Here is a 25,014-nt window from a genome sequence, read left to right on the forward strand (position 1 = left end):
AGACCCTGACCCTGAGGCTATTGTTGTTAAAATGCTTGTGTTACTTTAGGTTGGCTAATGAGTTAAAGTTGGCCCAATAGGGGTATCTGCATGTCTTTCCTCTGTAATGAACTGATGTCCTTGTCCAAAGTTTGTGTCTGTTTTGGGCTCAAATCATGCCAAGCTTCCTGTGTCTGTATACTAGAAGAAGTGGATTCGCAACCTGGACGGAGGAAAGATATTTACATAGAGTATCTGTCTCACACTGCAAGCAGCTCATTGGTCCAGTGGTTAGTGCTGCTGTTTCATCTTAGGTTTAAGTCCTGTGCTTGGTTACCTTTGTGTTTTTTTTGCCGTGTACTCCATTTCTTCTTGTACATTCCCAAAAATACTGTATTGATGTTTTGATATAAAACTGTGTGTTTGGCTTTTACCAATTCTTATTTTGTTTTGGGTCTGCCCTATTGTTTCAGGTAATTCTGTAAGAAAAAAAATCGAAATGTACAGGGAAAATCCATTATTAAGTTATCATTGAAATATATGTACTGTAGGGAAAGACTCCTACCTCACTAAGATAGCTCCCCCGGGACGAGCTTGCCTTTGCACTGTGCGGAGGAGACTTAGCAATCATGGCTAAGTGTTTTTGACATTCCCTGTAAATTGTAAGCAACCAGTGGCTAGACAGTTTCATTTTTGTGCTGTAGTGTTGCCACTTTTTGAAAGAACAATATCATGTTATTAATTGCCAGTTCACTTTTTAAAGTAGTCTATGTGACACATGTATAAAGGAGCTCAGGAAGCACAGTCCCAGCAGAATTGGTATAACATAAAATGCAACATGTGATTTCTCACAGCCTGATATGCTCGTAGGACAGAGTAACAACTTGTTAATTGGAGGCCTGAGACTACGTACAGCATGACATGTTAGAGCTGTTCATGGCACTCCCAAGTGAGTCTGAAAAGCCTTTACATTGTGTAGAGCCTTAATACAGTACAGTTCCGCTGGCTTTACAAACATTTTCCATGTCTATATGTCACATTTCAACACCAAGACTAAGAATAAACATCTTGTTAACGATGCTAAAAGAGCATAGCAAGACTTCCCGGGGAAGGGATTAAGATGCTGGTCCTATCCTACAAATGATACAGCAAAAATTTTATTATGTTTTCACATACAGAAATGTAAAATTTGTATTACATTTGCATTTGTATTTAACCAGCCGAGATGGGCAAATGTAACTCCCCTCTTCAGGTCACTACATTGGCTCCCTGTAGCAGCACGCATTAAGTTCAGATCCCTGATGCTTGCCTACAGGGTAGTCAATGGGTGGGCACCTGCATATATGGAGACACTGGTGAAGTCCTATACTATACTATCACTCCTTCATCTCACCCACAGTTTGTTTCTATCTCCCTCAAATCACTCCTAGGCCCAGGGGTAGCCTTGCTATAGCATCACCTGCAAGAGCCCCCTCTAGGAGCTCATGATGCCCCTACAATGCAAAACCATACGCTAACTTAAAAGGACGCTTCACCTCCACTGCTTGTCCTCTTAAATAGAAAACATGGTCCCTGTTCTATCAGTCTACAGCCTTGTGTTACTATCTTCTGCCTGCTAGCTGTACTTCCTTCTGGCCACTTGTAACAGAGGACCAGGCACCTCAGGCAGCAACACTATTTAGTGGCACTATTACATATTACTACACAGACAGCTTCTCAGTTTCTACCTCTAGGTGCCTCCCTCTCTCTCTCTCTCTCTGTATATTTTTATATATATTATTATTATTTATAATCAATTGGTTGATCACCTTAACTCCAATAATTTATTTGAGATCTACCAATCTGGCTTAGGCATTATCATGGTGTTGAGACGGCCCTCCTTAAAGTATTCAATGACATCTGTTATTACTCAGGTGGCACTGCAGTTCTTGTCCTCCTGGACCAGACTGCTGCCTTTGACATTATTGACCACGAGATATTGCTGTTAGGGCTTGAACATCTTGTTGGGCTTAAAGGGGCTGCTTTTAACTGGTTCAGGTCATATCTAACTGGTAGACACTTTTCAGTGACTTTAAATTCCTCTTTTTCATCTACTGCTCCTCTTAAATGTGGTGTTCCTCAGGGATCCATTTTGGGCCCTATCTTATTCTCTATATACCTTCACCCTATTGGAGCTATTTTTATGAAATTTAACATTTCATTTCACTGCTATGCTGATGATACACCGGTTTATATTCCCGTCTGCAACTCTGCAATAAATCAACTGTGCAACTGTCTTTCTGAACTAAGATCCTGGATGGCTAATAATTTTCTTGATCTGAATCAAAATAAAACGGAGGTGCTTATAGTGGGTCCATCAGCTAAAGCTCAAACTGGTCGTGGACTTCTCGGCACTTTCTCTGTCTTTTGCAAACCTCAAGTCCGCAATCTAGGTGTTGTCTTTGGCAGTAACCTCTCTTTTGAGAAACAAGTTAATTCTGTAGTCAAGAGTTGCTTTTTCCAACTTCGTCTATTAGGTAAGATCAAGCCTTTTTTATCTTCTAGGGATCTTGAGAAAGCTACTCTTGCTTTTATCTTTTCTCTCCTTGATTACTGCAACTCACTGTATTATGAGATTAGCAAATCCCTGATACACAGGTTACAGTTGGTCCAGAATGCTGCCACTCGCTTTCTGGTTGGGGCAAGAAAGTATGACTCTGTTTCCCCAATATTAGCTTCTTTACACTAGCTGCCTGTCAGTTTTCGAATTGATTTTAAAATCTTGTTGCTAGTTTTTAATTCTTTACATAGGCTTGCTCCTGCCTATTTATCCAAATTATGTGTTTTACACCAGCCATCCAGAGTGCTTAGAACTTCTGGTCAGTTGTCTCTTGTTGTCCCTCATACCAAGTGTAAAATTAAGGAGTACAGAGTGTTTGCAGCTGCTGCTCCTTGCCTGTGGAACTCTTTACCTCATCACATAAAGGAGTCGTCTACAATTGAACTGTTTAAAACAAGATTAAAGACTTATTTCTATTCACTTGCATTCCGTGACCTTCAGTAATACTGATGGTTTCCTCATTGTGATTATGTAACATTACTTCTATTTATTATTTATTTTATTTATGTTCATTTATTTTATTTCTATTTATGTTATTCATGTTAATTGTATGTTTTTCTTTAATTCTATTATTGTAAAGCACTTTGGCCACAGCATTCCGATGTCGTTTTAAATGTGGTATATAAATAAAGTTGACATTGACATTGACATATACTAGCCATCCCCCACGGCTCCGCCTACGTATTAGTGAAACAGGACAAACTTTAAAAATCAATAAACGAACAGGTATCGCTAGATAAGAGGAGACAATGTACACTCCAAAGCGCAGAGGTACAGCTACTGGAACGGAGGATGGTGCATGAGTGAGGAGGGCCCTGCCCAGCTCTCCACTCCCCCCTCCTCTCGGCCCTCAACCTCTGCCTCGGAATAGCACGAATATTTTGCTACTGCAAGCGAACTATGATTCATAGCATGATGAGAGAAGTCGCAAAATCAACTGGAATGTTTAAGCAAACTATAGAAAAAACCTGTTTTAAATCCGTCAAGTAGTTCTCTCGTTTGCTAGCTAACCAGAGGAAAGGTACACCCCAAGGCTGGAGTGTGAGGTACACCCCTCGGTCCGCTGCATCTCTCTCAGATTTGTGTAAATAAAATCGGTACCTATAGTGAACTATGATACTTAGCGTGATGAGAGAAGTTGCAAAATCAACCAGAATGTTCAAGCAAATTATAGAAAAAAACATGATTTAAATCAGTTAAGTAGTTCTCTCGTGAAAAGCGGACAGACAGACATACAGACAGACAGATGTTGGATTTTATATATAGGAAGAGATATTAGCAAGTTCAAGGTATCTGGCAATTGTACAGGGCTTAATGTGCCCTGTTGGTATTCTTCCATGCTAGGGCCCTACTAAGCAGGAGAGATATATAGATAGACCAAACTTTTATGGAGTCCCTGACAAATCTTAGAATAGATAGATAGATAGATAGATAGATAGATAGATAGATAGATAGATAGATAGATAGATAGATAGATAGATAGATAGATAGATAGATAGATAGATAGATAGATAGATAGATAGATAGATAGATAGATAGATACATACTTTTGCAATGCATTTCTTATGTTGTCTTCTCCTTTTTATTTTCAGGAGAATATGTTGTCATGACCACACATTTTCATTTAAAGAGGAAGATTGGTTACTTTGTCATTCAGACATACCTGCCCTGTATAATGACAGTGATTTTGTCACAGGTGTCATTTTGGCTCAATAGAGAATCTGTTCCTGCAAGAACTGTTTTTGGTAAGTTTTTATCCCTAAATCTACTTCTTGAGAAGTATTGACTTTAATGAGAAATGAAAGAGCATTTTTGTCACGCAGGGAGACTAAATATATGTGTTGGAAAATGTGTTATTCTAGCATTTCTTTACTGAAATTGTTTATAATTCTTTTAGCATTAAATTATGCTAAAATTATTATAGTTTTCAGATGTCTTTATTTAAATAATAGATTGCTTTCCCTGGCTGTAAATAAAAAATGTATAAAAAATATTAATTTAAAGTGTAAGGCTGAAAAATGAGAACACAAATGGTATGAATTCTTTTTTTTAATTCTTTAAAAACATAAATTGTTCATGTAGGTTGAGGTCTGTTGCCGTGGTAATGATACAAATGCTGTGGTTTTATATACATTTATTTATTTATTTATTTTTAATAAGCAGTACATTTTATATTTTATGTATAATATAAGCAGTACACATTTCTTGCTTGGTATTTCTCAGACCGCAGGTTATTTTGGCTAGGAAGAGGGGTGTCCTGCCTTATTATTAAAATTAACATAGAGTATCTGGTGAAAAAATGTGTTTATTAGTATGCGAGAATGACAAAATAGAATATTCTTCAGAAAAGATGCCAAAAATGTATAATTTGTTAAGTAAGACCATCTCTATAAAAAATTTCTTTAGAAAAATTATAGACAAAGGAAAGTTCAGTTCAGGGTTCAGGGAAGTCAGGACTTGATTATGAAAAATGACAAAAGAATATGCAAGTAAAAATATGATGTAGGTATAGAAGATGAATTTCATATTGGGCAAGAATTCTGCATGTGAGAGAGGTCTCTTTGGTCCGGCTTATGACAAATCAGGCAAGTGCTTTACTCTGGATGGATCGCCACACTCACATGGGGGTGGGTTGGGGGTCTGTGGTATCAGACTGACATTGATGGAAGGGAAATATTTCTACATGTGTCAGAGCATCAGAAGAAATGATTTTCACAAAATGCAAGATGTTGATTGATAGGATGCAGTCTGTGGGAAAGAAAGAACAGCTGCCACGGGAAACAAAAGAGAAGTGATTCAAGGCAGCATCAGCTACCTGACAAGCAAGGGCAATTTCAGTGAGCAGCCAAAACGCAAAAGGCTTGGTGATCATGTGCTCTCCATCTGATTAGTCACAGAGGACATTTTTAGCTTTCTTACATAACATGGAGAGTTACATTGCATCAGGTAAAGTACTGTGATGAATATGCACCAAGGAAAGTCAAAAGCATCTCATTTGAGATTAAACTAATATTTCAAGTGTCTGGCCTTCTCTTCTCAAGAGTCCTTTATTTTCAGGTGTACTGGATATTTATTATTAATAATGTAATATGTCAGAAACAATGTGCAACTAAGGCATTCTCATTAATACTCTTCCCACATATTTCTTTATTAAGAAAATATTTCTCTATCAGAATATCCCCTTTGTTTAATTACTAGCAAAGCTGTTTATAGCCTGATAAATTCTCACAGTTAATTGTTTCAGCATTTTTAATGTATTCAAAGTAAAGCCCAGGAGCAAATAACTAATAGCAGCATTTATGCAGTGCCCTGGACACTACCTTTTCTGGTAATAAGAGTGCTATAAAATAGTATTATAGAGTAATTTGCTGCCTGCAGGGAAATTAGCGTATTATTTATCACAAGTCCACTGTTCCAACAATAAATTAAGTCCTGAGGTTTGTTTTTGCCCTCTTTGGTTGCTGTTCTAACTGATTGGTGAATTTATACTCATCTCATTGAAAAAGCTGTTTCTTTAGATATGATTTCTTTTGATCATTTGTTTATATCAATGTATGTATCTCTGATGTAGGCTACATCGATATCTATGCTTTGATAATTTTAGACCTTAACCCTCAGCTTGCAACAAACAAAAGCACTGTGCCTTGGTTTATTATTTATGAGATGAGGGACTGAAAGACCCTACGACAGTCTATCCACAGTTTGGAACAAAGTCAAATAATGAAAAGATTTCAAAGACAAAGTGTGATGATAACAGACAAGATATGAATGATAAATGTGTATGATGTTTATAGGATACCAGGTAAGGAGTTCTAGAATTAGGGTTACATTTTGGTTTAAGTTTCAATATTATCAGAATTCCTCTGTCACTATACTATAGCTATGGAATGTGCACTGTTGTAGCAAATATACAGCATACCTTCAGTAAAAATGCATTGCTACTTATTTCTTACCATTCATTTATACCAAATTTCATATTACAGTACCACATTAAAAGGTTAGCACTCTCTTATAATAGAATGATATTATGAAGAACTAAACTAAACAGTAACAATCCTCTTTGAATAATAGTCACTGTAGTTTAAGAGCCTCAGTACACTGCATCACTCATTTTTTTCGCATTATCCTTAATTGAAAGGTTGGTTTACATATCAGCCTTTGGAATAAAAATGAAAGAACCTAAATGTGTCATGAGTTATCACTTAGTGAAAGACATTTCAAAGCTGTGCTGTGTTAAAGTTGGAAGTTCAATCAGATCGTAATTCATGATTCTCTTGCTTTCTCTCCATAAATATCCATCTTTGAAGGCAACTTCTTTAATCCTAATGAGGGCTACAGAGCAGAGCCTTATTTTATGTTTATTATCATATTATATATCATATCATATCACATCATACAGTATAGCAAAATGTATATGTATTTATAAGCCTATTTTGCCATCTCAAAGTACTTTGACCAATTTGGTGGCTTTGTATCTCTCAAGTAGATTTCTTTATCACAAGACCTGGAACCTACTATATATTTGTACTGTTTGATAAATAATTATTTAATGATCAACAAGAGATAAAACACAGGCTTTCAACCAAAACATTCTTACTGTAGATAATTGTTTAATTACAGTTTTTGTGACTCTGACTCCAAAACAAGACATTGGTAGGAATGTACTCTCTAGAGGCCTCATGTATATAAATGGTGCGTACACACAAAAATGTTCTGTATGCCCATTTCCACAGGTTGCACCCAGCATCAAAGCAGTGCTAAAGTTTCTGTGTGCTCTCCCTTTCTTTTTTAGATTCGCATCCATGACACAGAAATTAATTGCATATCATTTACTAATTTATTTAACTTGGTTGTAATCATTCTGTAACAATATAATGGTGCAAGGAATGGCCAAACTATTCCAACTACACATGGCTGCTTTAGCACTGTTAGAAGACATCAGAAATGGAAGAATTGCAAGAAAGCACACATTAAGGGATAATACTGATTTCTTTTCCCATGATTAGAAAAGGATTTAGATTTCCTAGAGCAGCATTTCTCAACCTTTAAGTATTTGCAACCCCCTAACGTTTTTTTGAAATGGGCCCACTAATACCAATTTCTTCTTTTTTAATTAATGATATGTCATAGATGCATATTTTATTATACCTACTTAACTTTTATCAACATTTATCTAACTATATTTATTTTTCTAGTATCAGAATGTAGTTTAAGTTAATTTGTTTTGGTTTCAATAGATGTATTTTTCATATTTTCAATTCTTGGTTTTTTTTTCACATCTTCACACCCCCCATTTTGTTACTTCGTTGACTCCATCAACTTCTTTTGTTGCTGATAATAATGCAAAAGCCACCAAATAGTACATTTTTCCTTGCAGCCGTTGAGCAAGACATCCATTTCGCATTCGCTGAAATTCTTCTTTTTTCCATGCACATTTGCAATTGTCTTTTAACAGAACACTGAAGAGACGGGGCTATTTATATTGATTTACATATTCAAGTAGGTGAAATTCTTTAAGGAGTCGGTGTGAGGCTGTGGGTGTGTGCATGTGCATTAAAATTCATGTTGATTAGGATTTATAAAGTGCGTAAAACTTTGCTTACACACAGTTTTATGCATCTGAATTTTTTGTGCATACTCATATTTCTAGTTTTGTCTTTACACTGTGTTTTAGTGTGAATTCTACACAAGGCATTATGAGGCCCTAGTAGTTATACATCACTAGATTCTGGAAGAATATAAGATGCTGTGCGTAGGGTCTCACCCTAGGGGCCCATATGAGTACACAGAAGGTGCTAGACAATGCAGAATGACATCAATTTTTACAGAATGATATAGAGAGGTTATCACAGCAGTGGAAAACAATTTCAGTCTTGAACTAGAGTGCCTACCAAATAAGGCTTTGAGTAATCATCCCTTTCAGCCATACAAGTGTTTAAAAGGGAGCCCCTCTCCAAATGAAATATATATTGAAGGGGGATTAGACAAAGATGAGCTTTTGGTTCCACAAACTGTACATAACACTTACATATGGGTTACCTTGCAGAAGTGGTTATGTGAGTAAAGAAAAACATGTACTAAAGCAGCGGTTCTCAAACTGTGGGGAAGTAACAAAAAAGGGGGTGCGAATGTTGCCATCTGTGGTGTTATTTCGGTATTCATAGGGACATTTTAAACTTGTAGCAGTGTATCGGCAGCAAAAAATCTAGGAATAAATTTTATTAGGGTTTCAAAAAAATGTTAGGGGGGCGCGATTAAAACTGTTATGAAAACTCGGGTTGCAAATACTTAAAGGTTGAGAAATGCTGTACTAGAGACATTTAAACAAAGTTTTAATTATAATACAGAGATTCCAAAAGATTTATTCCCTTAATCAGATTAAGGGAAGAATTCCACTGATTTAATTGCTTTTTAAAAGGCATATTAATATCTTTAAACAAAATGGAGCTACACTTTCGCTACCATCTGCCTACATGATGTGAGCTAATACATAACTACTAATGATACTGTATTACTAGATGATCAAAATAAAGCATCAACTGAGGAAGTACACTTCTTCTTCTTCTTTCAGCTGCTCCAATTAGGGGTCTCCACAGTGGATCATCATCTTCTATATCTTCCTGTCCTTTGCATCTTGTTCTGTTACACCCATCACCTGCATGTCCTCTCTCACCACATCCATAAACCTTCTCTTAGGCCTTCCTCTTTTTCTCTTGCCTGGCAGCTCTATCCTTAGCATCCTTCTCCCAATACACTCAGCATCTCTCCTCTGCACATGTCCAAACCAATGCAATCTCGCCTCTCTCACTTTGTCTCCTAACCGTCCAACCTGATCTGACGCTCTAATGTACTCATTTCTAATCCTATCCATTCTTGTCACACCCAATGCAAAACTGAGGAAGTACACTTATTGATGTTTTTTGCAAGTTGTTACAGCATACATTGCGGATGTCATCATTGTAATTCTTTCTTCAACTGATATTTTTTTTTCAGGAGGGAATAACAAGAAGACATAAATGCGCTCACACCTACCAGCCTTCTTCCTTTTATATTATTTAGATATTTCAGATCTCGTATTATAACATGACAAAGCACAACAGAGGTGAAATTGAATTAAATCATCAATGACTTTAGTTTTATTAGCAAGTTTTCTATTTGTTTTTAAACAATTTAAAAAATTATTCAGAGATGTCTCCATATGCTCAATTAATGCACAAACGCAGAGACACACAAAGTTCTTGAAATTTTATCTAATCGAAGTTTAGTGATTTGTTAGATTTTTTTTTTTTAAACAAAATTGAATAAGAGACATTTTCAATAAAATGTGGAAAAAAACATGATTTTGATTCCAGCAAACAAATTAAAGTTTATAAATCCTTTGGAATTGCCCCATGAGTACATTTCTCAAGGAAACAGAACTTTGAGTTTAATTCCTCAGTTTTACTGAATTTTGATAGAATCTAGGAATTGTCAGTGGACATTCAGAACTAAATATTTTAATACTGGCCAAAAGATTATTTAAAAAATGACAGAGAATCATATTGTTTTGTTTATGAATACATAAAAAAATTCTTGTTATATATTATTTACATCCAAGTGTCACCTATAACATTGAGGAGTAGCATGATTTTATTTTTCCTACAGTTACTAATGTAAAAAAGCCATTTCCAAATGGCTTAGTCACGTTCACCAGCTTATCCTTTATTAGATGTTTTCTTTCTGCTGCTTTGGTCTGTAGCAGGGATATGTAAAAACCATATTAAGGCTACTACACATAAAGAGAAATAAAAATGGCATGTCTCAGTGCAAAACATGATAGAAAATTTGCAATGTGAAATTCTGAAGTTAAAAATGTCAGCTTTAATGGCTGTGCATTGCATAGCTCAGATTATGGACCCTTTTCCATTGCTTGCTCAGGACTCTTTCTGCTTTGTGTTTAATATACTTGATTTCGATTTCTTTCTGAGTAGCCGAGTGATACAGAACTTCATTAAAGGATAAAACAATCAGGGACTAATGTCTTCCAGGTGGCAGTTTAATTATACTCTGGAGGCTTAACATTCTCTGTACAGTCCCTTAAAAGCCATGTGTCATTTTAGGCTCCTTACGCTTTATTCAGAAACATAAGAATTTGGCCTTATAGAAAATATCACAAGCTAAAATGGATCCCAAGAGGACAGTAGTGATTGCTGCTGTCTGGGGAGCATAGAACCATCAGAGTTATGTCTGTTCAAAGCAGAGGAAATTTTACTCAGTTTGATTGCCAAAGTAATATGACCAGGCACCATTCATTCAGTCTTTATTGTTTATAGCACATTTTACTATAACAAATGTAAGAGGCTTCTTCAAAAGGGAACGAATATGATACAAAACAACAAAAAGTAACAATTTATATTATGATGTCTATTACAGTATATATGAAGCTTGAGAAAGATACCAGTGTATAACTTTTATGATTATTTCTAAACATATAACAAACCATACTTTGGATAAACTGTAAATATATTCTCATTAAGTCACTATATAGCCACTGAAGTTATAAAGGAGTTGATCAGCAGGCGGGGCATAACTCTGTTGGGAACGCTGAGCCATATTTTCCACACTTTATGATGTTTGAGCATCAGCCAGTCACACTTTTGAAATTGAACTTTACCATCTCTTTCTTCATTATTTATAAATGACGTAATTTAAAATATGTCAGGGGTGTGTATGCATGATATCTTAATCTTGTTTCCTCATATTAAAAGAACGTCTTCTTCTTCTTCGGCTGCTCCATTTGGGGTCTCCACAGCAGATCCTCTGTTTCCATAACTTCCTGTCCTCTGCATCTTGTTCTGTTACACCCATCACCTGCATGTCCTCTCTCACCACATCCATAAACCTTCTCTTAGGCCTTCCTCTTTTCCTCTTGCCTGGCAGCTCTATCCTTAGCATCCTTCTCCCAATATACTCAGCATCTCTCCTCTGCACATGTCCCAACCAATGCAATCTCACCTCTCTGGCTTTGTCCAAATTGTATAACCTGAGCTGACCCTCTAATATACTCTTTTCTAATCCTCTCCGCCCTCGTCACACCCAATGCAAATCTTAACATCTTTAACTATCTCTTTAACTTTGTCGCCTCCAGCTCTGTCTTTTTGTCAGTGCCACCATCTCTAACCCATATAACATAAAGTAGCTGGTCTCATTACTGTCTTGTAGACCTTCCCTTTCACTCTTGCTAGAACCCATCTGTCACAAATCACTACTGACACTCTTCTCACCCATTCCACCCTACCTGCACTCTCTTATTCACCTCTCTTTCACAATCCCCATTACTCTGAATTGTTGATCCCATATATTTAAACTCATTTACCTTCACCACTACCTCCTGCATCCTCACCATTCCTCTGACCTCTCTCTCATTCACACACATGTATTCTGTCTTGGTTCTACTGACTGTCATTCCTCTCCAGGGTCTCCTCAACCACAATGTCTTCCGCAAACATCATAGTCCATGGGGATTCTTGTCTTAACTCTACTGTCAACCTGTCCATCACCATTGCAAATAAGAAAGCGCTCAGAGCCATTCCCTGATGTAATACCACCTCCACTTTAAACGCATCCGTCACTCCTACTTCAGACCACCACTGTCACACTTCCCTCGTACATATCCTGTACAACGCTTACGTACTTCTCTGCCACTCCCGACTTCCTCATACAATACCACAACTCCCGAGGCACCCTGTCATGTGCTTTCTCCAAGTCCACAAAGACACAATGCAGCTCCTTTTGGCCTTCACTATACTTCGCCATCAACACCCTCAGAACAACCATTAAAAAACATTTGTAATAAATCATCAGGAGTGCCATTGTCCCTGTCAACTGTATAACAAAGCACCCGTTTCTTACATTCTGTAAAAGAAAACTTTACTACTGCTCTTTTATTGAGACATTGCAATCTTTTAAGGTTCTTGTGGATGTGTCAGATTAATATTTAGAGCCATACTGTGTCCATGATTACCAGTCACAAATAAATGAGACTACTGAGCATTCTTTTAAATGTACACTAAAGCAATAGAAAGATTGGCTTAATGGTGCAAGACATAATTTTGTGTTTTTACAGACCATGAAGTCTATTATACATCCAGACAACTAAAACTATAAGTTAAATAGGGGATTTAGCTTAATTATTTGTAGTAGACCCGTGTTTAAAACTAAATCTCTCTGTTGTCAGTTTAAAGGTACACAAACTGACTTAGAATTAGAATGAATTAGCAGTGTCAGTACTTCTTACTTTTGAAAATATCTCTATTTACTCAGGCTCATTTCCCTAATAGGGTGATGATTCCTTCTTTACATGGCATCCGAATAAAAAAACTGTAAGAAGAGTAAATGAAGGAACATTTATGGTGATCTAAAATGCAGGAGGACATGTTTAAGAATAGGAAGCTTGTAATGTATAAAATTGATTAAAACCCATTAATGGCTCACCTGATGGCCTTTTGTGCTTGTAGTTCACCTTTTAGTTCCATTTGTCCATGGTTATGATTTTCATCTTATTGACATTTTTGCAATTGTTGACTTCTAAAATTAAGATGGTGCTCTGTTATGAGTTCAGTAGCAATGCTGAACAGTTGTATGGCTTACTGTACTGTATGATGGGATTTCTGAGGACAATTAATAAAATGATATTTCAAAAATAAAGAAAGGTATTCAATAATATGAATATGCTGGAAGTGAAAGGGTTCCCTATGTTAGAATTCATATTCTTGACCTTTCCGTCACTTTTAGTGCTTGAGTATACCTAATCTTTTGTATTACAATTTCAGCGTGGTCTCTACTAAAACTAGCATACATAGGCCTGTTTCAGTATGTTGTCTTGGTTAACAATCTCTGTGTGCCCATATGAAAAAAATATTCAACCTGAAACTTCAGTGGATGGTAATTCCGTGCTGTAGGGTGATGCTTCAATAAAGTTGTGCCTAGAGTTGTGTCAATAATTGGCAAACCCTGCAGTCTTCGCTCTTCTTCTAGATGTAAAATTTGCCTGAAATGCATCATAACATTATGAATATGATATAGAGATTAAGAGTACTAAAATAAGGAATGACTAACAATAATAAAATATTAATCATGAAAGTTAATGCAATTGGGATGTTTTTCCCTTTAACAAAAAATCTATGTAAAGAAACAGTTGTAAGCAAACAAACAAATCAATAAATAAAAAGATGAGTAAGTAAATAATTAAATAATACAAACCTTGAAAGCAGATGTGAGTAGTTTATTGATGGTACATTACATTAGCTTATATCCTGACTCAGAGTTTGAGTTCAAATCACACAACTCTAGAAGTCAACCCCAACAGGCAGCTCACACCAGACACCATCTTTTATTTTACAGTAAGTGTTTTCTCAAGGGAAATGTATCATAACATCGGTATAAGAGGAGAGTGTATATCATTTTGGCCTCCATGGTCTAGCCTTTGTCTGAAACTGAACATTTATACTAAAAGCTGAAATATCAGAAATAAAATTGGAGGCGGTTTTCTTTTTCTTATTTTAATTTTGGAGGTGTAACTGTTACCTATAACATGCAAATAACACAGTAGCATGCCAACGTTCAACTGTGAACTGCTAGCTCTATAAGAGAAAGTTATTGACAGTCCAGTAACTTGGCATTGGATCAGACAATGAGGTGAGTGTAACCTGTGGAGATATCACTAAGGAGTCATACAAATCATTTTCATTTGCATTTAATTATCTTGTTTTAACATTGATAATATTTATGTTGAATATTATTCCCTTCAATATGAGTATTCTTAAGTACTGTCAAATGATAAGCCTAACTTTTTAATTGTATTGAGTTTACTAGAATCAAAGCATACAGTGTGGCTGCTTAATCTACTAGATATTCTCTGATGTCATAAGACAGTTTGGCAAAGTGCTTAAAGAATCAAGCAGCAAGTTGTCTGCTCACTTTCTTATGTCAATGTACAACACACTCTGTCTGTACTTCAGATCTCTCAAGTACCAAAGTCTGTAAGCAGTACTAAAAATGCTCTTAAAGTCTGTGTGCCATGAATGTTCTTTATAAGGCGAGCTGATTGTCAGTGGGTTGTTCTGCACCAAGGTCATTACTTGTCCCAAAAATATTATTTGATTTGGAAATGATGCACCTGAAACACCTCTATCTTAAAAAGCCATAAGTGGATGTAAAATGTATCATAACTTAGGGAAGGTGCCTTCAAAGACTGTGAGAGAGAAGGATTGACTAGGAATTGGCTAAGATTGAGAAAAAGATGTCCATTTGGCGTTCCTTCATAAACTGCCTGATACCAATTGGTCTGTGTGGGTTGTGTCTGAAGGGTTATGAAAAAGATTCATTAAAGTTAAGGACAAATCCGAGAAAAGATAACAGACACAAAGGGCAACTTTGTTTTTATTTTTATTTTTTTGCACTAAATTTGCGCTACTAGACTACTTGTGCTCAAAGAGTATCAACGTTGCACAAACAGTTGAGAAAGGCTTATGAATATGTGTGTATATATTTATATTGTGTCAGACAACCAGGGCCCTTGCCTTCCCCCCGAGCGCTAAATGGCAGCTCCCCTGGGTTGCAACGTTGCCTAGGACTCCCACAGGGCTTCATGGGTGTTGTAGTTTGGTGCAGCCCTGTTGGGATCCATGGGTGCCACCAGGGGATGCTGTAGCTGCTGCTGAGCCCTACAGAGAAGATACACCCAGAAGTGCTGTTGGAAATAGGTCATCAAGCACCTGGAGCACTTCTGAGTGCATTTATGAAAGGAGCCAGCAGCCACTACTCCAAGATCCAGAGTCGGGAGGAGGGAGATGAAGCTTGCCAGGAGGAGTAGAGGAGAAAAGGAAAAGAAAAAGGAAAATGTTTTGTGTTGTGTTTGGGACTGTGTTGAGCTTGTGGGAACAGGAAAGGCGTTGCCCACAAGGTAAAAAGAAATTAAAAACACACGTGTGTTTGAACTTGTGTCCTACGCTTGTTTGTGTCAGGGCTGGCTTTTAAAATATGTATATATAATTTTTTTGTTAATTTAATTTATTTATTTTTTGTTTCCTTTGCTTGTTTTTAGGGTGGATACTATAACACTCTTGTTACAAAGATGGTGTCTGTTACCATGTGTGTACTGATTTGTTTTTCGTACTCCTGGTCATAACAGCACTGACATTGTTTCTGTTTTTTTTTTTAATTTTATTGATTTATTGTCATCATTCCATACAAATAGATCAATTTTAATAAAAAATAGGATTGAAAACAAATCAACTCTCACCCCTGAGAAAGAGAGCATAGCCAACGGAGTAAAACTTAAAGCTAGTAAAAATAAATAAATCGATGAGTTTAATAGGCGGATAAAGACAAATGGAGAAGAAAAAGAAATGGGAAGAGAATCTACTTCCTCAGTGCTTTAAGAGCTTATTCTAAAATATTATTGATTAGATCCTGCCAGATTTTGAAATAGTCCTGCACAGATCCTCTAAGTAAGAATTATATTTTTTACAATTTCAAATAGTATAAAATATCAGTTACTCACTGACTTAAAAGAGAAGAGTTAGGATTCTTCCAGTTTAAAATAAGTCTGCGTGCCAATAGTGTAGTGAAGGCAATCAGTTTGTTTGTCCTTCTCCACTTTAAGCCCATCTGGAAGAACACCAAACACAGCTGTTAATGGGTTAGGAGGGATTGTGACTCCAAGGCTGTCTGGAAGGCTCTTAAATATTTTTGTCCAGAATGATGTTAATTTGGTGCAGGCCCAAAACATGTGACCCAGTGAGGCTCGGACTTGATTGCAACGTTCGCAGGTTGGATCTTGCCCTGGAAACATTTTGGACAGTTTTAAGCGAGACAGATGTGCTCGATATATAACTTTGAGTTGAATAATTCTATGCTTTGCGCATATGGAGCTCGAGTGAATTCTCTGCATTGCTCCCTTCCACTCCTTTTCTGATATGTTGAGTGAGAGATTCTTTTCCCACTGTGCTCTTGGATCTTTGAAAGGGAGGGACTGTAAAATGGTTTTATATATTACGGAAATGCTGTCTGAGTCCTTGAGACTGATCAATATTTTTTCCAGCATAGAGGAAGGTGCGAGATGAAGAAAATTGGGCAGGTTCTGTTTAACAAGGTTTCTAATTTGAAGATAGTGAAAGAAATGTGTTGCTGGAAAGTTAAATTTGGAATGTAATTATTCACAGGATGCAAAGATGTTGTCTATATAAAGATCTCTAAGCAATTTAATCCCAAATGTTTTCCAGATATTAAAAACTGCATATGTTTGCAAGGGTTGAAAAAGGTGGTTCTCATGCAGAGGTGCCACAGATAAAAGATTCTCCATCTTAAAATGCTTTCTACATTGGTTCCATATTCTGAGTGAGTGAAGCACAATTGGGTTATTAGTATATTGGTGATAACTTGCATTTATTGGGCCACAAAAGTTTCTGTTTTACCTAAAAAAAGGAAAGTCCTGCTAGAAAAAGAATTAAAAAGATAGATTTTTGTGTAAGAATAACTACTAAGCATTCAACACCTTCTGGTTTGCCCCTCAAACGAATATTCACTTAATTGGCTGACCCTCATTTATACCAAGGTTAAGATTTCTATTCAACAATTTCAAATTATGACGTGAGAGAAACAAGAAACTAGTGATTTGTGTTTTGCATGTGAAACGGTACCATTTCTATCGCTAGGACAGATGGAAGCCTTATAATATGCATCTTAATTATTGTGTTTTTACTTTAACAGCCAATCCTTTCTGGAATTGCAAAGGTCAGAATATAAACCCCTTTGCTTCCTTTGCTTTGCAGACTAATTACATCCATAGGAAGCTGGTCATAACACAGCTGCTAACCCCTATGTTGAGCTTTAGAATGATTTTGAATGCCCTGTGCTTTTGAGAGGAACATGGGATAAGGACTTTTTTCAAAGAGTGTTAGGCATAAAAATAAAATTTGTTTCATTACCTTGTTGGACAATAAGCTATGGTCTTATTTAATGTCATGTGTATAGAGTACGGTGAAATTCTTACTTGCATATGCTAATCAATATGCTGCATGTCACCAATCTCTGGTGCCGTGATTAGTGAGTATGTAAGCATCTTCACATGGGAAGGACAAACATCCTGTGTCAAGTCAGACCTATTTTCACTCCGTAGAATTCATCATGGTTGTTCTTTCAGAAGGACATGTGCATTGCCTGGGGCTAAAACACTCTCGTAGAAAAACTTTGTAATGGTAAATTCAGTGTAAGATACAAGGAGGCCCACAGATAAAATTCAAGCTAAAAAGATTAAAGAAAAATAAGTCTGGAAAAAGAAATAAACACACTGCACATCTTTTCTAATGCATGCACCTGTATTCTATGGAGTGGTCAGTGGTAACATTTATAGGTGGATATTTATACTGTGCATTACCTCATGTCTGCTTTATGGTATACTGGTATTTTTCTTTCCAGATGTTCATAAATGGTTCAATAAGACTTTACAATCACAAAAACGATCAAGTACAGATTAAGCACTTTGCACGACTGACAGCATCACATTACATGAGTAGAAAAGAACCTATGTTCATATAGGAGAATATAAGATAAATATATAATCCCAGGCAAGAAAAAAAATGGCAAAAGATTAAAAAAATGATTACCTTTGGGCATATATTACAGAATCTTCTCAACTTGATACAGCCGTCATGTTACATTTTTCTGTAAGCAAACGTATACCTTATTGGCTTTCCCAGTATTGCTCACGCTCAAGATGAAATTGCAGATTCAACTGGATTGTCTAATGGCAAGGAGCTGTAAATCTATTGCTTCCATTTATCAAAGACTATTACTGTTAAAGACTGGATATATTTTTAGAGCCACAGGATGAAAGAATGCCATGATCAGTCCTTCATAGCTGTATGCTCCACTTGGAGATTATTGCATTCAATATAAATGAACCAGAACCTAATAGAACTGGAATTAATTTATACATTTCAGAACTGAAAAAACAAATATGCCCTCTTATTTTACAATTGTGAGAAGACACTCAGTGCCTGTTATTTTAGCTGTGAAAATTCCCATTCGGTTTCATCTGGAAACTATGTTTTACTCTTCGTGGAAGTTCAAGTAAATCAGAGCAAAACCTTCTCTTCCACAATAGTTGATGAAGCCTTCATTTAGCCATTCTCTGCAAATTAACCAGCTCAGAAAGACCAGCTGGCGCAGTCTTCATAAAGGATTTATCTTAAAATGAGTATGTAATGATTGGGAGTAAGTTTAAGGCTCAATACGGATTGTCTACAGTAAGTTCGATTTATGGAACTGAAATGTTTCGCCTTTCTGTCTTGCCTATTTCTACTAAAGTTCTTTTCAACTTTAAGATCCTGGCAGGATGCTCCACAATTAGTCAAAAGTACCAATATTAAAAGTAAAAAAAAAAAAAAAAAAAACTTGTGAAAAAAATCAACAAACTGTAAATAAGCATAATTCATGCAAAGATAATCACCCCATGCAAGACCAAACAAATGGAACCATACTTTCTGTGACATTTGTCTTATCTCTATATATATAAAATCCAATGTCTGTCTGTCTTTCTGTCTGTCTGTCTGTCTGTCTGTGTCTGTCTGTCTGCTTTTCACAAGAGAACTACTTCACGGATTTAGATCAGTTTTTGTCTATAATTTGCTTGAACATTCCAGTTGATTTTGAGTATTATAGTTCAGTAGCGGTACCGATTTATTTGCGCAAATCCGACAGAGATGCAGCGGGCCGAGGGGAGGGGGGCAGAACCCTCCTCATTCACACGCCAGCCTCAGGGCATATCTTACATCTAGCTTAGCTAGCGAACGAGAGAATGAAAAAGCAGGACAAACAAATAAGAAAACATTACTGTCAGGAAAACTATAGCAAAGAGCATCATAAAGATGGAGTGAAGTAGTTCTTTAAAAAGATCGAGAGAACTCTGACAACGTACGTGTTGCAAATCACCCCTCCCTTTCAAACATAATCTGCTGCTACAGTTTGTCACATGCCAGTTTCAGGATTAGCTTGCAAACGCATAGTCACAAAGTGTCCATGCAGACCTCGCAGCAGGTGCGAACTCAACAACCAGTGACGCTAAGTAAATGCAGGAGACATCAGGCAACTACCAGCATTGTACAGAAAGCAATAAAAATAAATCAATACATACTGTATATCAAAGTAAATAAAGCCCCCTGCTAAAGCTATGAAACCTTACTGTCTTGCTTTATACAGTTAGACTGTCCCATTGTCTAAGGAAGCTACAATGTAGAATTACTGTGAAAAACAAAAGGTGCTTTAAAATTGCGCTTCTACTGAATTTCCACCTCTTTGTTGGCATTTTTAAAAGAGCTTGATCCTGGAATTACACGTGGATCTGATATTTGCCAAGTTACACCCTCTAATTAGTATCACATCCCATACATTGCCTTGATAAAAACTGAATCTCAAGAAGCCAACACTGAATCCTAGTATGCAATATTTTGATATGCTAGTTATGTTTGCTTTTAACCCTTTTACTATCTCTTTTATGAAAAAAGCAGCCCTGCCTTCATGTTGACCTCCATTTTCAGTTTGTACTGTCTCTCATACCAACAATATTCAAAAGCAAATAATCTGTGACTGTGATTTACGTACTTAAATCTGGAAAACTCAATCACAAATCCAACTACTATACTTCTCCTAATTTTTAAGTAGGATATCCAAAACATGGAATATATTGTGAATGCATGTGTGCAGTTATGTAGTAGTAACACTCTTCCTCAAGAATGTCATCTTCTTGTACTCTTATAAAAGAATGGAAAATATTTTTCTGTCTTGTGGCCAGGTGCTGGAATGACAGGCTGTAGGAGCAGAGAATAGCTGGGACTTCACGTTTAATAAGGAAGTCCAACAGAATATCAAGCTTTTTTGGCTTAAATAAACAGCCCATTTGGGCAAAACAAACAACAAAAGAAATCCAGCTCTTTGCCATGGTATGTCAGGGTCAATCACTGGAGATGTGTCCTGTGGCCTGCTCTGTTCACAAATGACGCCTCCTTCCAAGAGGCAGGGCTTCTTATATTATGCAGGCTGGAAGGGGCGAAGCTAAGTGCCCTCACTAGGTGGTTTCTAGGTGCTGCGGAGAGAGAAGAAGTAGAGAATATTAGTGACAGCACCCCCTTTCACCCAGGCGGTTTGTTCCTTACCTCGATCGAGCCACTAAGGAGATCCTCAGATGCGTATGTCTGACAATCTAAATGAAAAACTACTGTCTGCATTTGATCCCATCTGCAGTGTACTCTGTACTATTATGCTCCACACAATTATAACAATAACCAGGCTTTGCTAGTTTTGCTTATGAAATTTTCTAGGCTTTCTGAACTGGTGAGAGTTTCCAGAAATACCAATCCCATTGATGAAAACAGATTTTTGAAGAAAATGAGCATAAGTAAAAAAAATGCCCCTAGCTTGAAAACAGTTATCTAAGGCCTTGAATGCAACCCGAATGTTTTGTATGTGAGCTTTATCACTTGTTTAATGTTAAATTTACTCTTCAAATATATTGGAAACTCTTCTTCAATTTTTAAGAAAAAAATCACTTGCAAATAAACACTTTTAGCTTTTCCAGTAGAAATTTGCATTATAGCTACCTTTAGATCTGTACCCTTATTAGGAGGACTTGAAGAAATTTACAAAAAAAAAAGTAGATGAATGATGTATATCTTGTTGGTGCTGATACTGCCTCATGAACCCATCGTCCTGAATCTGAATCCTGTCCATGGGAAACTTACACATTCTTACCATGTCTTTGTGAATTTTGTCTGGGTTCTTTGGAGTTTTGTCCTGTGTGTGTGCATGAGTGGGCCTGCAGTGGAATAGTCCATATCATAGGGCTGGTTTAATCACTGCATCTGGAGATGCCAAGAAAATCTCCGTCATCCTGGATGCCACAACCCTAAATTGGATTACACATGTTTGAAATGGTATGTTATGTTATAAACAAATAAATAAACAAATAAATAACAGAATTCAAAACACTAATGCAACCTCATTTTAATATCAATAATTTACTCTTATGAATAATTAAAGAGGAGCTCTGTTCAAAACATACATTTCAGTATTGATTCTTTCTGATGTAATAAATAATGTAGAAAGGAAAATATTTTACCATTAAACATTATATTTTCCTGTTGATAGCACTTTACCTGCTTAGTAAAAATACTGTCATATCTCCATTTATATTTTTCATGTCTTCCTAAATCATAAAATTGTATTTTTATTTACCTACTGTCTAAATATGAGCAGTCAGGTCAATTAGTTTGCCTCAAATTTCCAAGTGTTGGCTTTATATGGAGCTGGGTATGATTGCTGTGTGACCTGGCATCTTATCTACACCTGGTTAATAACTTGTGCCAATTACAAATGAAATTCAATCAATGGGATGCAAATAGCCGCCATTCATATCAGTGTTTTCTGATCCTACTTTTTACATTGCAGCTTCAGCCTTTAGTAGAAGGCAAAATCTCATCTTGGGCAAGATGCTAGTACAACACTGCCATTCTAATAGGGGTCGTCCATAAATGACGTTACACTATTTTGGCACAAAATTGGCCACCGTCACATTTCATCACAAATCTCCTAACCCCCTTGCAGTAATGATGTCACATTGTAAGGCCCTTCCCCATAAGCTAAACGTAACACTCTCAAAGGAGCAATGCAAAATTCTGATCAGTCTTTAAAGTGGTGTTTTGCTAAACCGAATTATCACCTGGCTGCTTGTTCCTACTGTGGCAGTAGATGATTGTCTTCTCAGTAGATCTCATTAGAGATCCCTTCTTTTCAATAGCAGTGGCACTCAATTATTTCATTAGTTGATCCTCAGTGATCTTGATTTCATTCCATTTCTTTATCAGTTCTTCCTGCCAAACCTGTTTGTTTTTTTTCAGAATATGCAAAAACATATGCTTTTTATAATATTTGAAACAATTTATTTTTATCCAGCATGGATAAAGCCCAGACAAAACAACTCAATACCTAAGTTACCAACTAAACACAGTACTTACACAGTTAGATGAGCTGTATGGAGCTGCACAGTCAAGTTGAAATATTGGGAGGTTAATGTGGACATTGGCAGTCTGCCGTAACCAGTGGTCAGCAACCACAAAACCAACTGACTGAATGCAACTCTCTTTGGCTGTTGCGTCATTACATTCCAACAAGGCCCACATACAAATGCTAGCCATGTAAGCTCAGAATATGCCGCTGCGCCACTGGTGATGTTTTGTTACCTGCTATCCATGACAGCAGAGATGCATCTCTGTGTAAACCCTAGACATAAAAGTATAGCTAGCTCTGACTACAGTCAGTGTCTGTTATCTTACAGCTTTGTGATGTCATGATATGTCAGCCTGCACCTTTGTCACATAGCTTCACAAAAGTCTTATTAACATTCACAAAGCTTCAGCAAAATGGTTATTTATCACTTTAATGAGGTCTTCTAAAATAACTTCACTTTGGAATGATCAGAGATGACTTAAGTGAGATGTAGTTCACTTGACATTACATACTTTAATATAAAACCTGTGAATCCTTCATATTCAAAATGAGTTGTACCAGCATACCAAACGCTCTTAATGTGCTACACTGCACAGAAATGAGATGCGTAACCACTTTACTGATGCTTTGTAAGTGTAATGAAGACCAAAAGAAGCCTTTGTTAAAATCTTATTAGATAACAGTATTTGAGCAATAGATGCATTATTGCCACACATAAACTAAAGGGTTCCCAAAAACATGATGTTTCAATAAACAAATCAAGAAAATGTAAAGTTTATTTTGAATATGTGGTTTATTGTGAATGCAAATAGCATTTGCATTCCCGTAGTCCTCACAATAATATAATATTAATGAAAAGGAGCAGTTAAAAACGTGTGCATATGCACATTCAAAATATGGGAAGCAGTCATTAGTCAGTTTAATGAGAATTTTACTGTTTTGTGACAGATCTTCTTCCTATTTCATCTCAGAGTCCTCAGGCCTGCAGGTATTCTCCTGGTGTATTTGCATGAGCTGAATGCCTTTTTCTGGACAGAACATCTGTGTCGCAATCTGTAGGGAGAACTGGACATGGTGGTAAACATGTCATAAGCTTTTTCATCCTTGACCAGCTTTTCTTGCCCGTAGGACCTTGTTTGTTTCTATTGTACAAAAACAGCCTGTGGAGACAGCTTACCTGCTTAGGGTTGTGTGCTTAATTTTCTTTTTTTTAATAATTTGTTTTTGTAATTAATTCTGGCTATTGCTGTGTTTTACTGCTGTCATCTGCACAATGCTTTGCAACAATGTAATTGAGCAATGGGAAAGGAACGAATATAAAATGAAAAAAGGTTTTAGAAATACTGTTGCTGGTCAGTTTGGGATGTTTCATCACTGTCATCGCCTCTGCTCGTTTCTTTCTAAAAATATAGATGGTTATTTTTATGGACTGGGAAGGGGTTATTTTTCAGTTCAACAGAGTGTGGGCATCCTGGATGCAGCCAGAAGTTTGGCAAGCAGCATAGTAACTAATCAAGATTTAATGCTTAAGCTGTCACCGTAATGGGGGCTTATGTTTCATCCATTTAAGCAATTTCACTCCATCTGAGACTATGTTGGTGTGGGTTCGATTTTTCAGAATGTTACATATGTTGTTGTCCTTGTGTTTTAGCCACCATAAGAGTTCCAACACAAAAGAACAAGAACTTCAAAGTGTATTTACTCCACTAAATTACATCACAGAACAATCATACATTCATTTAGGGCATCAGTTGATAGCAGGGCCTACTCACAACACACCTTCACTCATATGGGGCAATTTTCAATCGCCAGTTAACCTAACATGCCATCTTTTGCAGAAAATGACTGGGCATAGGACTCAAACTGAGGACACTGGATCTGTGAGTCTGCTGCTGTAACCACTGTGCCACCATGCTGCCCACTGGTGATTAGCAAACCCTGCTGAATTTGCTTCACTTCACATTTGGCGAAATCATGGAAATTGTTTTGAACGTCGCAGAACTCATTGAAATGCATTGAAGTCAATGGGGAAGGAGAAATTGAACTCGTTTTGACGGGATTATAACGGTGCAGTGGTCTTTTAAGTGGCCCTGAAAGCTAGGGAAACATCTGCCAGCTATGCTGGATCTATTATTGTGGCCAAAAATGTGATCTGTGCCTTGAGACAACATTGCTAACCATTGCTTCATAATGTCTCCCAGAGATAAAATTAACAGAACATCAGAATGGTAAAATGTCTTGCAGACAGACTCAATCACAGGCTACTCACCTCTTTTAAACTGAAACTTATAGTTTGTTTTATTCACTGATGCTTTTGCTACTTTACTGCTATCAAATAAGTGCAACACTAAAGCATTTGGATCATTCACCCATTCTTGTTTGCACAAATTGCA

The 25,014-nt window shown here is 36.7% G+C and overlaps 1 protein-coding gene across 1 annotated transcript in view; it reads left to right on the plus strand.

Moving 5' to 3' along the window:
• The window catches only part of gabra1 (gamma-aminobutyric acid type A receptor subunit alpha1), a 55,432-nt gene that overhangs the window by 18,864 nt on the left and 11,554 nt on the right, over positions 1–25,014 (plus strand). Inside the window, exon 8 of the mRNA XM_028812741.2 lies at positions 4,171–4,323. Coding sequence (XP_028668574.1) covers positions 4,171–4,323 — 153 coding nt within the window. The remainder of the gene's footprint in view (positions 1–4,170; positions 4,324–25,014) is intronic.

This window comes from Erpetoichthys calabaricus, chromosome 11, assembly GCF_900747795.2.
Source record: "Erpetoichthys calabaricus chromosome 11, fErpCal1.3, whole genome shotgun sequence".
Lineage (NCBI taxonomy): Eukaryota > Metazoa > Chordata > Cladistia > Polypteriformes > Polypteridae > Erpetoichthys > Erpetoichthys calabaricus.